The 14,511-nt window shown below is 38.0% G+C and overlaps 1 protein-coding gene across 3 annotated transcripts in view; it reads left to right on the forward strand.

Annotated features, from left to right (window-relative positions):
- The window catches only part of SOCS6 (suppressor of cytokine signaling 6), a 39,312-nt gene extending 25,354 nt beyond the window's left edge, over positions 1-13,958 (forward strand). For all 3 annotated transcript variants that reach the window (XM_025365650.1, XM_025365651.1, XM_025365652.1), the window contains exon 2: positions 8,312-13,958. In XM_025365650.1, the coding sequence (XP_025221435.1) occupies positions 8,438-10,045 (1,608 nt within the window). In that variant the 5' untranslated portion in view covers positions 8,312-8,437 and the 3' untranslated portion in view covers positions 10,046-13,958. The remainder of the gene's footprint in view (positions 1-8,311) is intronic.
- Positions 13,959-14,511: the final 553 nt, after the last annotated feature.

Here is a 14,511-nt window from a genome sequence, read left to right on the forward strand (position 1 = left end):
TTTTTTATTTTTTTTAAAATTTTTTTTTTTTTTTTTTTTTTTTTTTTTTTTCTGAGAGGGAGTCTAGCTCTGTCGCCCAGGCTGGAGTGCAGTGGCCGGATCTCAGCTCACTGCAAGCTCCGCCTCCCGGGTTTACGCCATTCTCCTGCCTCAGCCTCCCAAGTTGCTGGGACTACAGGTGCCCGCCTCATCGCCCGGCTAGTTTTTTGTATTTTTTAGTAGAGACGGGGTTTCACCGTGTCAGCCAGGATGGTCTCAATCTCCCGACCTCGTGATCCGCCCGTCTCGGCCTCCCAAAGTGCTGGGATTACAGGCTTGAGCCACTGCGCCCAGCAAGTTCTTGAAAAGGAGATGTGTTCTCATTTTTTAGGGTATAGAATCCCATATGTCTAAAAGAAAAATTAATTTTGTAATTTAAATTTGCTATATTCTTCATTTTTGTTTACTTCATTTTCCTCAGCTGAAAGAGACATTTTAATGCTGTTCCATTTTATGTTCAAAAATTTTTGGCAGATTTTTTCATCATTGTATTATGGCTTATACTTTTCATAATGTGCCCCTTTTCATTTTGTTTGACCAGTTTTTCTTGAATGCAATGCCATCTTGTTACTCTAGCTTCCCCGTTGCTTGCCTATGCCTTTTTCCATTCTTTTCTGTAAGAGGACTATTTTTTTTCTTCAAAATTTTTCAGAATTGTTGTTTGTCACTTAATTGAAAAACTTCACTAAACTAGGACTCCTGTACTTTAAACATTTTGTTTTAAATTAAAACAAGTAAATACACTCTTTCATTAATTTCTAAATATAGGACCAATGTGTTTTCTTTAAACATCTATTGACCGAACTCTGTATCAGCTTAAATGATACAATCTAGATCCTCACGTAATGTGTCTAGGATTTCTAGTTTAGTACTTCTTTTAAGTATTAGAATTAGAAGTTTAATTGCCTTTGCAAAACAATTTTTGTACAAAGGCCCAGTTATTTTTTTCAAGGTAGCATAATGGAATTTATTTTTTATAATGTATTTTTTGTTGCAATAAGTTTTGGGGGAACAGGTGGTTTTTAGTTACATGGATAAGTTCTTTAGTGGTGATTTCTGAGATTTGGGTATACCCATCACCTGAGCAGTGTACATTGTACCTAATGCGTAGTCTTTTATCCCTCACCCCCTCCCACCCTTTCCCCTGAGTCTGCAAAGTCCATTGTATCATTCTTATGCCTTTGCATCCTCATAACTTAGCTCGCACTTGTGAGAACCTACGATGTTTGATTTTCCATTCCGGAGTTAGTTGCTTCACTTAGAATAATGGTCTCCAGTTCCATCCGGGTTGCTGTGAATGCCATTCTTTCATTCCTTTTTATAGCTGAGTAGTATTACACACACACACACACACACACCCCACATTTTCTTTATCCACCCATTGGTTGATGGACGTTGGGTTGTTTCCATATTTTTGCAGTTGTGAGTTGTGCTGCTATGTGTGTGCAAGTATCTTTTTCATATAATTTTTTTTTTCCCTCTGGGTAGATACCTAGCAGTGGGATTGCTGGATCAAATGGGAGATCTACTTTTAGTTCTTTACGGAATTTCCACACTGTTTTCCATAGTGGTTCTAGTTTACATTCCCACTAACAGTGGAGAAGTGTTCCCTTTTTACCACATTCTTTTTTTTGTTTGTTTGTTTGTTTTTTGAGACAGGACCCTACTCTGTTGCCCAGGTTGGTGTGTGGGTGTGCATGGTGTGATCTTGGCTCACTGCAACCTCTGCCTCTGGGTTCAAGCAATCCTCCCACCTCAGCCTCCTGAGTAGCTGCGACTGCAAGCACACACCATCACGACCCGCTAAGTTTTGTAATTTTTGGTAGAGACGGAGTTTCACCATGTTGGCCGGACTGGCCCTCGAATGCCTGACCTCAAAGTGATCCACCTGCCTCAGCATCCCAAAGTGCTGGGATAACAGATATGAGCTACTGTACCTGGCCTATTATTTATTATAGATATAGTTTTTTTTTTTTTAAAAAAAGGAATGTTTCCCTAGTCTTTTTGCCTATACCTGATTCTGCAGAAAACATTTTTAGCCACTTGCATTTATTATTTCTAAATCAGTTAGCACTATTTTTATATAAATAATTTTCAAAAATATACTTATTTGTTCATATGTTTAAATTGCATAATGAATTTAAATACAAAAAAAGTTTGCATCTGAGTATCAGCCATGCCCAGGAGCTATCTTTGGTATTGGAGCTATAGCAGTGACCACTACGGAAAACATTCCTGATCTCAAGTAGAACACACTTAGTACAACTAGCTGGTAGCATAAGAAAATCACAGGCACAGTGAAGAAGAGAATAGTTGGAAAGAGTGGGAATACTGGAGAGATTTTATGATATTTTGAAACTTTCTGAGATAATTTGTTTTAGTGTGTCCTTTCCATATATAACATATGATTGTTGTTTTTTTTTTTTTTTTTTAGTCAGATCTTAAAATGTTTCTCTTCTAGGCCGGGCACGGTGGCTCACGCCTGTAATCCCAGCACTTCAGGAGGCCGAGGCGGGTGGATCATGAGGTCAGGAGTTTGAGACCAGCCTGGCCAACGTGGTGAAACCCTGTCTCTACTAAAAATACAATAATTAGCCGGGTGTGGTGGTGGGCGCTTATCATCCCAACTACTCATGAGGCTGAGGCAGGAGAATCGTTTGAAACCAAGAGACGGAGGTTGCAATGAGCCGAGATCGTGCTATTTCGTGCCATTGCACTCCAGCCTGGGCGACAAGAGCAAGATTCCATCTCACAAAAAAAAAAAAAAAAAAAGTCTAATACTTGAATTTACTCCATTTATATATATTGGTATAACAAACATTTTGGAGCCTACATCTTATATTTCATGTTATATTTGTATTGTAATTCTTTTTTATTATATGGTCTGTTCCGTTCTTCCTTTTTCCGTTCTCCCTTTCTGGGAAGACTTTGGTATCTCTTATTTTTCCTTTTTTTCCTAAGTGAATGGCAAGTAGTGTTCCCACAGGTTCAGGAGCAGTGGAGTAGAATCTAAGAAACTGAGATGAAAGTACATGAACCATGCAGGTTCAGAAATTGACAATGCAACTTAGGGTGTAGAGAGATATTTACAACGCTATTAACTTTTTATGTGGATTCTTTGCTTTATGTTAAAGTCTTTATTCTTTTAAATTGCCTTCACAGATAATTTAAGCCTGTGGCTCTGGTCTGTGGATCCTCTTTCATCATAATGCTGAAAAATCATTTGCGTTTTTCACTGATGGTACAGAAAGCAATGATGGATAAAACTGATGATGCCTCACCATGAGTCAAGGCAGTGGCACCAAACTGTAATAGTAAATGTAATAATAGTCATATGTTTTTTACTTTAGTAAGAACCAAGCACTTTAGTTAAAAAAAAAAAAAAAAAGGTTATACTTATGGATGCCATTGATGAAGCTATAAAAACTATTAATTTTATGAAATCTTTACCCTGAGCATACATCTTTCTAAAATCCTTTTTATGAAATGTGAATATTTCAAAGATACTCTACAGTACATACTGAAGAAGGAAGAGTGTCTCCAGGGGAAGCGCTTGTTGTTTGAATTGCTGGCTACACTAGCTAACTAGCTCCTTTTTTTTGTGAAATAACCACTTTTACTAAAAACAACAATCGACAGACACACATGATTATTCCATGTGAGTTTTAATATTTTCCCATAAATGATCAACATGAGTCTGTCACTTCAATAAAAACAAATGACAGTATTGTTGCCAGTGATAAAATTCAAAGTTTCTTTTTTTTTTTTTTTTTTTGAGATGGAGTCACGCTCTGTTGCCCAGGCTGGAGTGCAGTGTTGTGATCTCGGCTCACTGCAGCCTCTGCTTCCTGGGCTCAAGTGATTCTCCTTCAGCCTCCCGAGTAGCTGGGATTACAGGCGTGAGCCATAATGCCTGGCTAATTTTTGTATTTTTAGTAGACACGGGGTTTCACCATGTTGGTCAGGCTGGTCTCGACCTCCTGACCTCAAATGATCCACCCACCTTGGCCTCCCAGAGTGCTGGCATTATAGGCATGACCAATGGGTTTGAATGTTATAGAGTAAAAAAATTTCATGTTATGGTTTCAGATTTTACAGGGCAATTTAACATTAAGAAACTCATTCATTGAGCTTTGATGTAGTATCAAAGAAAGATATCCATAGTTATATGAAAAGGTTATTAAATAAAATATATTTTTCCTTTTTCCAACTATGTATCTGGAGGAGGCTGAATTTTCTTCTTACAGGTAGTCCCCCATGCACAGTTTAATTACCCACGGTCAATAGTCATCTGAAGACAGCTAAGTGCACTACAGTAAGATATTTTGTGAGAGAGAGTCCACATTCTCATAGCTTTCATTACAGTATGTTGCTATAATTGTTCAATTTTATTATTACTTATAGTTGTTAATCTCTTACTGTACCTAACTTAAAAATTAAACTTTATCATAGGTATGTGTGTATAGGAAAAAAGCAAAGTATACTTTATATAGGGTTCTGTACTATCTGTGGTTTCAGGAATCCACAGGGGATCTTGGGATGCATCCCCTGCAGATAAGAGAGAGCTACTGTTCTGTAACAGATCCAGTGCAGAAGCAGACATGAGAGTCCAGCTGTCTTCCTTTAAGTCAGGCAGAAGAGATTCATAGTAATGTCATGTGGTGCCACTTTCACTGATTTTTATTATTCATGAAAATGTTATTTATGTTAACAAGTAAAGAGTATATTGTCATTTAAAAATACATATAAAATTAGGCTGGGCACAGTGGCTGACACTGTAATCCCAGCACTTTGGGAAGCAGAGGTAGGAGGATTGCTTGAGGTCAGGAGTTCAAGACCAGCCCGGGCAACACAGACCTCATCTCTACAAAAAGTAGACAAAATTAGACCTCATCTCTTCAAAAAATAGACAAGATTAGCCAGGCATGGTGGTGCGTGCCTATAGTACCAACTACTCGGAAGGCTGAGGTGGGAGGATCTCTTGAACCCAGGGTTGAGGCTGCAGTGAGCCGAGATCATACCACTGCACTCTAGCCTGGTCAACATAGCAAGACTCTGATTCTGTGTCTTCAGTAAATAAATAACAAATTTTCTCAGGGTTTTCTTTTCTTTTCTTTTCTTTTTTTTTTTTTGAGACAGTTTTCAGTCTTGTTGCCCAGGCTGGAGTGCAGTGGCGTGATATCGGCTCACTGCAACCTCCACCTCCCAGTCTCAAGCAATTCTCCTGCCTCAGCCTTCTGAGTAGGTGGGATTACAGGCACACGCCACCATGCCTGGCTAATTTTTTTTTGTATTTTTAGTAGAGACGGAGTTCACCATGTTGGCCAGGCTGGTCTCAAACTCCTGACCTCAGGTGATCCGCCTTGGTCTCCCAGAGTGGGATTACAGACATGAGCCACCATGCCTGGTCTCTCAGTTTTATTTTCTAGTAGAGTACATTTCAATAGACACAACCCACATAAACAATGCTGCTTCTTGTCTTCCAATAATTTTTAAGAGAATAAAGGGGTTCTGAGACCAGAATGTTTGAGAACCACTGATGTAAGCAGTAGAGTGACAGGTAGGACAGTTTGATGTAGAGAAAGAATGTGAGCTTTGCAAATAAATAGCCAGGTTTAGATTCTGGATCTGCTGTTTCTAGTAGCAAATTTTAACTTTTTTGGGCAAATTCCAATCTCTCTAATAACCAGTTTCCTCATTTTATAAAATGGGGTTAATAAAGCTGTTTTGTTTATTGAAGGTTAAGTAGTTGTTTGATCTTTTTAATTTTTTCATTATGTGTTATGATGACTGACAGACATGACTACCTCAAGTCATTTCTTTAAGAAGAGGTTGAAATTATTTGAAGAAGTTATCCTTTACCCATATGGATAAAGTATTTAAATGTGTAAAGCTTTTTCCCTTGAAACTTTATATACATTTTCACGTATATGTGTAAACTTAAAATTTTACAATTAGAAAAGCAGTAAAACTAATTCAGAACATTTACTTAGGCATGAGACAGATGGTAATCCTATAAAAAGATGGCATGTATTTTTGGATGTGCAAACAGAAAAACAGATACTCTTAAAAATTTTAGAGTAATCTTTGCCTAGAATATGAAGAGAAGAGAAAAGACCATATGGCCTAATAGAACTTTTACAGTTTGTAATGTCTAGGATTGCATTTTGTTTCTTTAATATTAGTATTGATTAGTAGCTTACAAATATGGATTGGTAGTTGAAAAAGGAGTAATTTTCAAGTAGGTAATTGCCAGGTACTTTTACCGTGGTTGCTAGTCTCTCGTGTTTTGGGGTATGGGCGTGATCGTGGGAAGCAGGACTATTTGAATCTCACATTTAGTAGGGTTAATCAGTTACTGATTCTAGCAGTTATAATATTTCATTATGCTTGGGTAGAAGACATGCTACTAAGACACTGAGTTCACCTAATATACAACTTCATTTACTATTCAAAAGTAACTGGTGCTTCAAATATTTTGGTTTTTATTTTTTACAACTTACTCCGAAACGTAGTACATGACAGTAGACTTTTAAAAATTGGTTCTTCCTTTTGGGGACATGGTATTACTGATCCCCTGATAGGTTCTCTGATCTGAATGGTTTTTAGTAAGAATGATTCCATCTGCAGACCACCCAAATCTTACCTGTAACTAAAAGGAGACAGTCGTCAGGTTCTCTCTCTCCTGTCAATTCCCACCTTGTATACCATTATATTACAGAAGGATTGATACTACAATTTATCTGTTCATACATCTGTCTCTCCTACTGGATTGGGCGACCATCAGTTATTTATTAATCTGTGTATTGCCACACAGGGCTAAGCCAAGCTGACCCAGCGGAGGCCAAGTAGGGGCTTAGTAAATGCAGAGTGAATTCATGAATGGGATCAAAGCTAGAGCCCTAGTCTTGTGCCAAGAAACTGAGTGGTGCTAAACTGCTTGTTTGGGAGGCTAGAATCTTGTTCTGGGCCTTATTAGCATTTCGCTCAAGTCAAGCGAGTCATCTTGTCAAGGCATACTCTGATGGTTGCAGAGAAGGCAGAACATGGCCTTGGAGGAAAGAAAACATTCCACACGATTTAAACACAAGGCCTTTGCAAAGTAGTGTTAGGATCACTTAACGTGGTTTATGGAACCAAGAGTTTTTCCTGTGAAATGACTTTCAGAAAGTCTTTACAGAATTGAAATCCTGTCATTTCAGTGTAGAACAATGTACAAAAAAAGTTTAGAAAATATATTTCTGGATATAGAAGTAAAAATTTGCCATGGGAAATTGCAAAAAAAGAGTAAGAAAGAATAATTCTGGAAATATGTTTCATAATCTTCCAAATAGATCAAAGCTAGACACATGGGTGTACTTAAGAGATGAAGCTTTTCAGCCCACATGCGTTGGGCATCTTCCTCCTCTGTGCATTGGGAACTTGAAGGTGAATGATTCTTGTTCTGAAGGAACTCTCATCTCTAGATAATGAAATTCTTTTTGTTTATTTTGACACATGCTTAAATATTTAAAATATGCATAAGTTGTTGAGTTGACTAGGCTTGTTACTGCAGTTCTATGGAACGCCTTTACTGTGGTCCTGGGACATGGGCGGGCAGCAGAGGAGCAACCGGGGTCAGTGCTGAAGGAGTGGACTCCGCTAGAGCCCAGCTGGGAAGGACGTGCACACTGGCCCACACGTTAGAGATTATACCAAAAAGCAAGGTGCCAAAAGAAATAAAGGTAGATACAGGCTTGTTCTTTATAAACATCATGAAATATTTGCCAAATGCTCATGTGTAGTAGGCAGTGATCTGCTCTGCTGGGTGCAATAGAAATCCCGGTCCTAACAGAGTTGACATTAAGAAAAGATTGGGCCGGGCGCAGTGGCTCACACCTGTAATCCCAGCACTTTGGGAGGCCGAGGCGGGCAGATCACAAGGTCAGGAGATTGAGACCATCCTGGCTAACACGGTGAAACCTCGTGTCTACTAAAAATACAAAAAACTAGCCGGGCGAGATGGTGGGCGCCTGTGGTCCCAGCTACTCGGGAGGCTGAGGCAGGAGAATGGCGTGAACCCGGGAGGCGGAGCTTGCAGTGAGCTGAGATCGCGCCACCGCACTCCAGCCTGGGCGACAGAGCGAGACTCCGTCTCAAAAAAAAAAAAAAAAAAAGAAAGAAAGAAAGAAAGACTGGGGTATTGTTGTTCAGAAGCTAAAGGATTAAAACTGACTAAAATAAAACTTCTGTGGAAATATTTTTTAATATGACTCTTCTTTTTATTTTTTAGAAAATGGCTCCAAAGGTTAAATGAAGCAGGAAAAATACATAGATGCAGCCTTGCAGCCTCTCCAGATGTTTGGGGATAATATTCCAGATAGAAATTTTGATCCCTTGGATTAGGTAACTAGTCATAATGAAGAAAATTAGTCTTAAAACCTTACGGAAATCTTTTAACTTGAATAAAAGTAAAGAAGAAACTGATTTCATGGTAGTACAACAACCATCGCTAGCCAGTGACTTTGGAAAAGATGATTCCTTGTTTGGTAGCTGCTATGGTAAAGATATGGCCAGCTGCGATATCAACGGTGAAGAGGAAAAAGGCGGAAAAAACAGATCGAAAAGCGAGAGCCTGATGGGTACGCTCAAAAGGCGGCTTTCTGCAAAACAGAAGCCAAAAGGCAAGGCGGGCACGCCCTCTGGGAGCTCTGCCGACGAGGACACCTTCTCCTCCTCCTCAGCACCCATCGTCTTTAAAGACGTGAGAGCTCAGAGGCCGATCAGGTCCACCTCGCTCCGCAGCCATCACTACAGCCCCACGCCGTGGCCTCTGCGGCCCACGAACTCCGAGGAGACCTGCATCAAGATGGAGGTGAGAGTCAAGGCCTTGGTTCACTCTTCCAGCCCGAGTCCAGCCCTGAACGGCGTCCGGAAGGATTTCCACGACCTCCAGAACGAGACCGCGTGCCAAGAGCAAGCCAATTCCCTGAAGAGCTCGGCTTCTCATAACGGAGACCTGCATCTCCACCTGGATGACCATGTGCCTGTCGTTATTGGACTTATGCCTCAGGACTACATTCAGTATACTGTGCCTTTAGATGAGGGGATGTATCCTTTGGAAGGATCGCGGAGCTATTGTCTGGACAGCTCTTCTCCCATGGAAGTGTCTGCGGTTCCTCCTCCAGTGGGAGGGCGCGCTTTCCCCGAAGATGAGAGTCAGGTAGACCAGGACCTGGTTGTCGCCCCAGAGATCTTCGTGGATCAGTCCGTGAATGGCTTGTTGATTGGCACCACGGGAGTCATGTTGCAGAGCCCGAGAGCGGGTCACGATGATGTCCCTCCACTCTCACCATTGCTACCTCCAATGCAGAATAATCAAATCCAAAGGAACTTCAGTGGACTCACTGGCACAGAAGCCCACGTGGCTGAAAGTATGCGCTGTCATTTGAATTTTGATCCGAACTCTGCTCCTGGGGTTGCAAGAGTGTACGACTCAGTGCAAAGTAGTGGTCCCATGGTCGTGACAAGCCTTACAGAGGAGCTGAAAAAACTTGCAAAACAAGGATGGTACTGGGGACCCATCACACGTTGGGAGGCAGAAGGGAAGCTAGCAAACGTGCCAGATGGTTCTTTTCTTGTTCGGGACAGTTCTGACGACCGTTATCTTTTAAGCTTGAGCTTTCGCTCTCATGGTAAAACACTTCACACTAGAATTGAGCACTCAAACGGTAGGTTTAGCTTTTATGAACAGCCCGATGTGGAAGGACATACGTCCATAGTTGATCTAATTGAGCATTCAATCAGGGACTCTGAAAATGGAGCTTTTTGTTATTCAAGGTCTCGGCTGCCTGGATCTGCAACTTACCCCGTCAGACTGACCAACCCAGTGTCCCGGTTCATGCAGGTGCGCTCGTTGCAGTACCTGTGTCGTTTTGTTATACGTCAGTACACCAGAATAGACTTAATTCAGAAACTGCCTTTGCCAAACAAAATGAAGGATTATTTACAGGAGAAGCACTACTGAAAGATGAGAACCCTGCATCTTGCACTTTGGGAATAAGAACAAAAGATTGAAATACAGTTTACAGACTTTCATTGCCATCAAAATATTTTGCTGCCATTACTATTTCAGTTTTATGTGTAAAAGAGTCATCTGTTTGTTTAGGGGTCGGGAAATGTCAGCAAGGTGTCTTGGGTTTATTTTGGTTCTTTAAAAAGGGAAGTCTTGAGGTTTTAGAGGTGTGAATTATCTTTCATCAATGTGCAGAATAATCACAATGTGAATTATCAAATTCTCCTAATGCCCCTCCCCCCGGTCCTTTGCTGCTATCCACTGTGATTTTTATGCATTAAAAGCACATTTCATGTGTATTCAACCCTAAGTAAAGCTGAATGAAACTTACAGAATGGAAATTGCTATGTCTTTTTAAATGGCCCATTTTCAAAAGATAGTGTTGAATAAACATACCTGGTGTGATAAAACACAGAATTTACTATACACTGAAGATGAGTTTTTAATCTCTTTAAAAAGATTTATTTAGAATCGTGAATTGACATAATCTTGGGTAATGGAATGGAGATCTGCAACTTATCTTTTAACAACACTTTTTTCTAAATTATTTCTAAGGTTGTGCTAATTCTTTTGGTTGTGAAAAGTTGAATTTTTCTGTTGCCTTCATTTTCATCTTATAGTTTGTCTATTTTAATAAATGGCCTTACATTAAAAAATTGTAAAGAAATGTATACCACCAATTTAGAAATTGTTGCCTTTTCTGTAATTGAACTCGGGTACAAATTGGCGCATAACATGAAAACCTATGGAACTAGAATTATTATTAAAGAAATATTAGATGATCATAGCTTCCTGTGATAGCATTTTTTTGTGTGTTACCTATACTTTTGGTAAAATGTTCTATCTGTGATTTCTTTAGCTTAGTCAGCATTTTCTTGGGTGAACTTGATTGTCAACTAATTTTCATAAATGAACTGGATTCTCTTGCAACATTAATGTTTATAAAAAGTTTTAAATTGATTTTAATAGAAAGAAAACATTGTTTTAAAGTTGGACTTATATTTTTCTTCTATGTAGTTACTATAAAAGTGTGCTGGATTTGACCAATCCTTACCCCCACTATAAAGAGAACCCTTGATGACTTTAGTTTAAAAATCGTGGAAATTGTGGAGCAATTTTTCTCACAATGTGAGAAAAATTTTAAACCATATTAGATAATGATGTGGAAGTCATATTGTCTTTCATGTATACTGCCATTTAAAGATAGGTTTTTAAAATTTAGCTAAGTCTTAAGTAATTTGCCATTGCTAATTTATCTCCTTGAGTCGGTTGTTGGGGAGGGATGTTATATTCAATAATTTTTAGTTATTTTGAAATGCAGAGTGTTTATTCATTTCACAGTTCTGCAATGGATGTAGTATTTTGGGATTACCCTGTCCAGAAAATTTTCAGCTACACACCTTTAAAGGAAAAGGTTTCTATTTCAGATGAAACTTGTAATTTGGGATGGTTCTTCCTTTGTCACTTAAAGGAAGAGATAGGAAAAGTCTCTTACCCACTTTAAACATGAGGGTAAAGGTTTAGGTCAAACTTACTGGCTTTGTCATTCAAACATATCTGAATCCTCACTTTTTTCTCTTTGTTTTTTAGGGTCAGAACTGAGATATTACCAAGAAAAGGCACAATACCATAATATTATGGTCTTATGGTATTTTGACTTAAAGGGGAAAAGGTACTTAATTTTGGTGGGATGTTGATTGTACCTTGTTACAAAGACTCATTTTCTCATATGTTTTCTCCTAATAAGATGGAATATGGAGTATACTGTAATAATATAATTTAAGTGTTCATTATAAGCTATTTGGATTAAGAACTATTACAGAGTTGTAAGCTTGTTATCAAATTAATGCAAGACATTTAAACTATTTTTTTGCAAAACTATTTATTTTTAAAACAACTTAAAGTATATCTAGGGTGAGTTAAAAGTCCCTGTGCATCTATATTAGATGGCAGGTTTTGTCACAGAGTCACTGTGTATGAATAATAAATGTTGAAACGGCTTCTCCGTGTCTCCAGAAGCATTTACATGTCCTCCTCGTGAGATCATGGTGCACAGAGGTCTTTGGCTGCCCTGAACCCGTCTTATGTGGACATAACCTATTCCCTGCGTTTTCTTATCATGTCATGTGTTTAAGATCTACCCACTGAGTGTCAAGATTATTCAGATTTTCATCTAAATGTTTTTAAAATTGTATTTTGTGTTTTAGTGGAGGACAGTCTTGATACTGTTCTAATTCAGAAAGCCAAATTTTGATGCGCTTTTATATGTTCATAATACATACTTTAGTATGCCCTATTCTAATCTAGTTTGAAATTGTCAGATTCTGATAGTATAATGATAAAGTCAAACTATTTGCCAAAAAGTTAAATTTACAAGCAGAAAGATGTTTTGCGATATTTTCTACTTTTGTGTAGAAAAATAACCATTTGGGGTAGGCAGCACAACAATGTGAAAGATTGGCTTTATATGATAGTAACACAGTCCGGTTAAAAGTGGAAACAGGGAAAAGAGAGAGAGAAAACTCATCATTTAGTTTGGTCTAGACACAATTCGGTTAAATTTTAGGATTCTGTTGGCAGTTAACATATATGACATGGACACAGCCTATGAGTGCTTTTTAAATATGTGCTTCTAAAAATCTGAGCTCAAGGCAAGAAAAAACAGGAAAGCTGTATCCATTTGCCATAATAGATGAATCAGAGTTGTTTTCTATTAAATATTTCATCACGAAATATGATGGAGGCCAGAAGCTATTTTTAGGCTTACTATAACACTATTATGCATTTTTATAAATAATAAGAAGGCTATAGAAAGTACTTGAAAAATATCTAATTCTTTCTCTTTCTGTCTGAGGAAAACTCTTTCTACTTGGTGCAATAATCTGAAAATTTAGAAGGTCAAAATATGTCACAGGAAATGATCATAGAACTAAAAATAGTTTTTAAGGAAACCAGCTACACGGGGCAACCATCTTGCTGTTGAAGAAAATAAAATTCCAAAAGGCGAAATCATTGGCATAAAGGAAACAAAACCCAAAGTATACGTTGTAATTTTTGAGCCAGTATTATTGAAACAGGATAAAAGTTACTAAAATCTAACATAGGTTAATGCAATGTCTCTGCTAGTGCTACAGGTCTAAAATAATCCTTGTAACAATGCTTTCAGAAATGCCCATTTTAACTACTGTACATTTCACATTGTATATGGGAGATACTGCTTTACGAATGAATCAGAATAATACATTTTCATTTAAATCTTAATTGCTTTTCATCCAATATGAAGTCTTAATTTCAAAATGAACTCACTACCAGCAATAGGCAGTTCTCTTGAATAATAAGGAACAATAGCCAGTTCCGTGAATAACTTTAAAATTCTAAAAGTGTTAGTACACTAGCAATCACAAATTTGGTTTCTTTGAATACTTTTTTAATCCTGTAAAGAAGGTTTTTTATAAACATTCTTTTTATTAATCAGTCATAACATGGCAAAGTGTGTAGTTGCTGTTTCTGAAAAGTGATCCAAACTCTACATCCAGAGATTATGAAAAATTCTTATAGAATTTTGTAATAAGTATATACATGTTGGGTTAAAGAAATTTCATAGTTGTTGGAGTGCCATGAAATTAATACTTGCAATTCAGATTGCGGTAGTTTACACTTTTTCTGTATGTTTCAAATCAGGTGTGTACCATTTGTACTGAGAACACCACAGAATGAATTATCCAAAGTCCATTGATTTTAATACGTGTTTTGGTTTGTAAACAAATTATAGTAATTTCTTGCACATTTTTGGAAATTAATTGTATAAGAATTTATGTATCTGCTTCTAGATACAGTGTGTAAATAAAAAATTTCGTTCACAAGACCTGCCTTGTAGTCTACTTAATACCCTGAGAGGTGCTTGATTTTAATTAGTATGGGGTTAACTGGATAACTTCTGGGTGTCCCAGGAACTGCACAGGGGCTGGAGGGTGAGAACCAGCAAATTTTAGTAAAAATGGGAAAGCAGAATCATGTCCCTAATGGAAGATGTCAGCTAGTGGTGCTAATCTCCGAAAGCCTTCCACGTGAAGGCTGGAGCTAGTGAAGAACTTGTACTAAGCAAGAAGACTAAATTAAAACTGACACAGTAATGAAATCTCACTGAAAGAAGGCTAGGCTAAATGATACAATGTTTGGGTTGTGACATATTAAAAAGCATGTCACTATTAATATTTCATTGAAATAGAACCAGGTCATTAAAGTTCATATAGGGGTCATTTAGAAATTTTTTCATAGATGAGAAAGAGTTCTCCTTATATCCACTGTATTGTATTGTATCAGAGTTCTTAACCATGGGATTAAACACCCACTCTATTTTGTTTGAATACTTTGTAGACAGATTCTTTTTTTAAAAAACCATGGCTAATTCAAAGATG

This window comes from Theropithecus gelada, chromosome 18 (genome assembly GCF_003255815.1).
Source record: "Theropithecus gelada isolate Dixy chromosome 18, Tgel_1.0, whole genome shotgun sequence".
NCBI classification, from domain to species: Eukaryota; Metazoa; Chordata; class Mammalia; order Primates; family Cercopithecidae; genus Theropithecus; species Theropithecus gelada.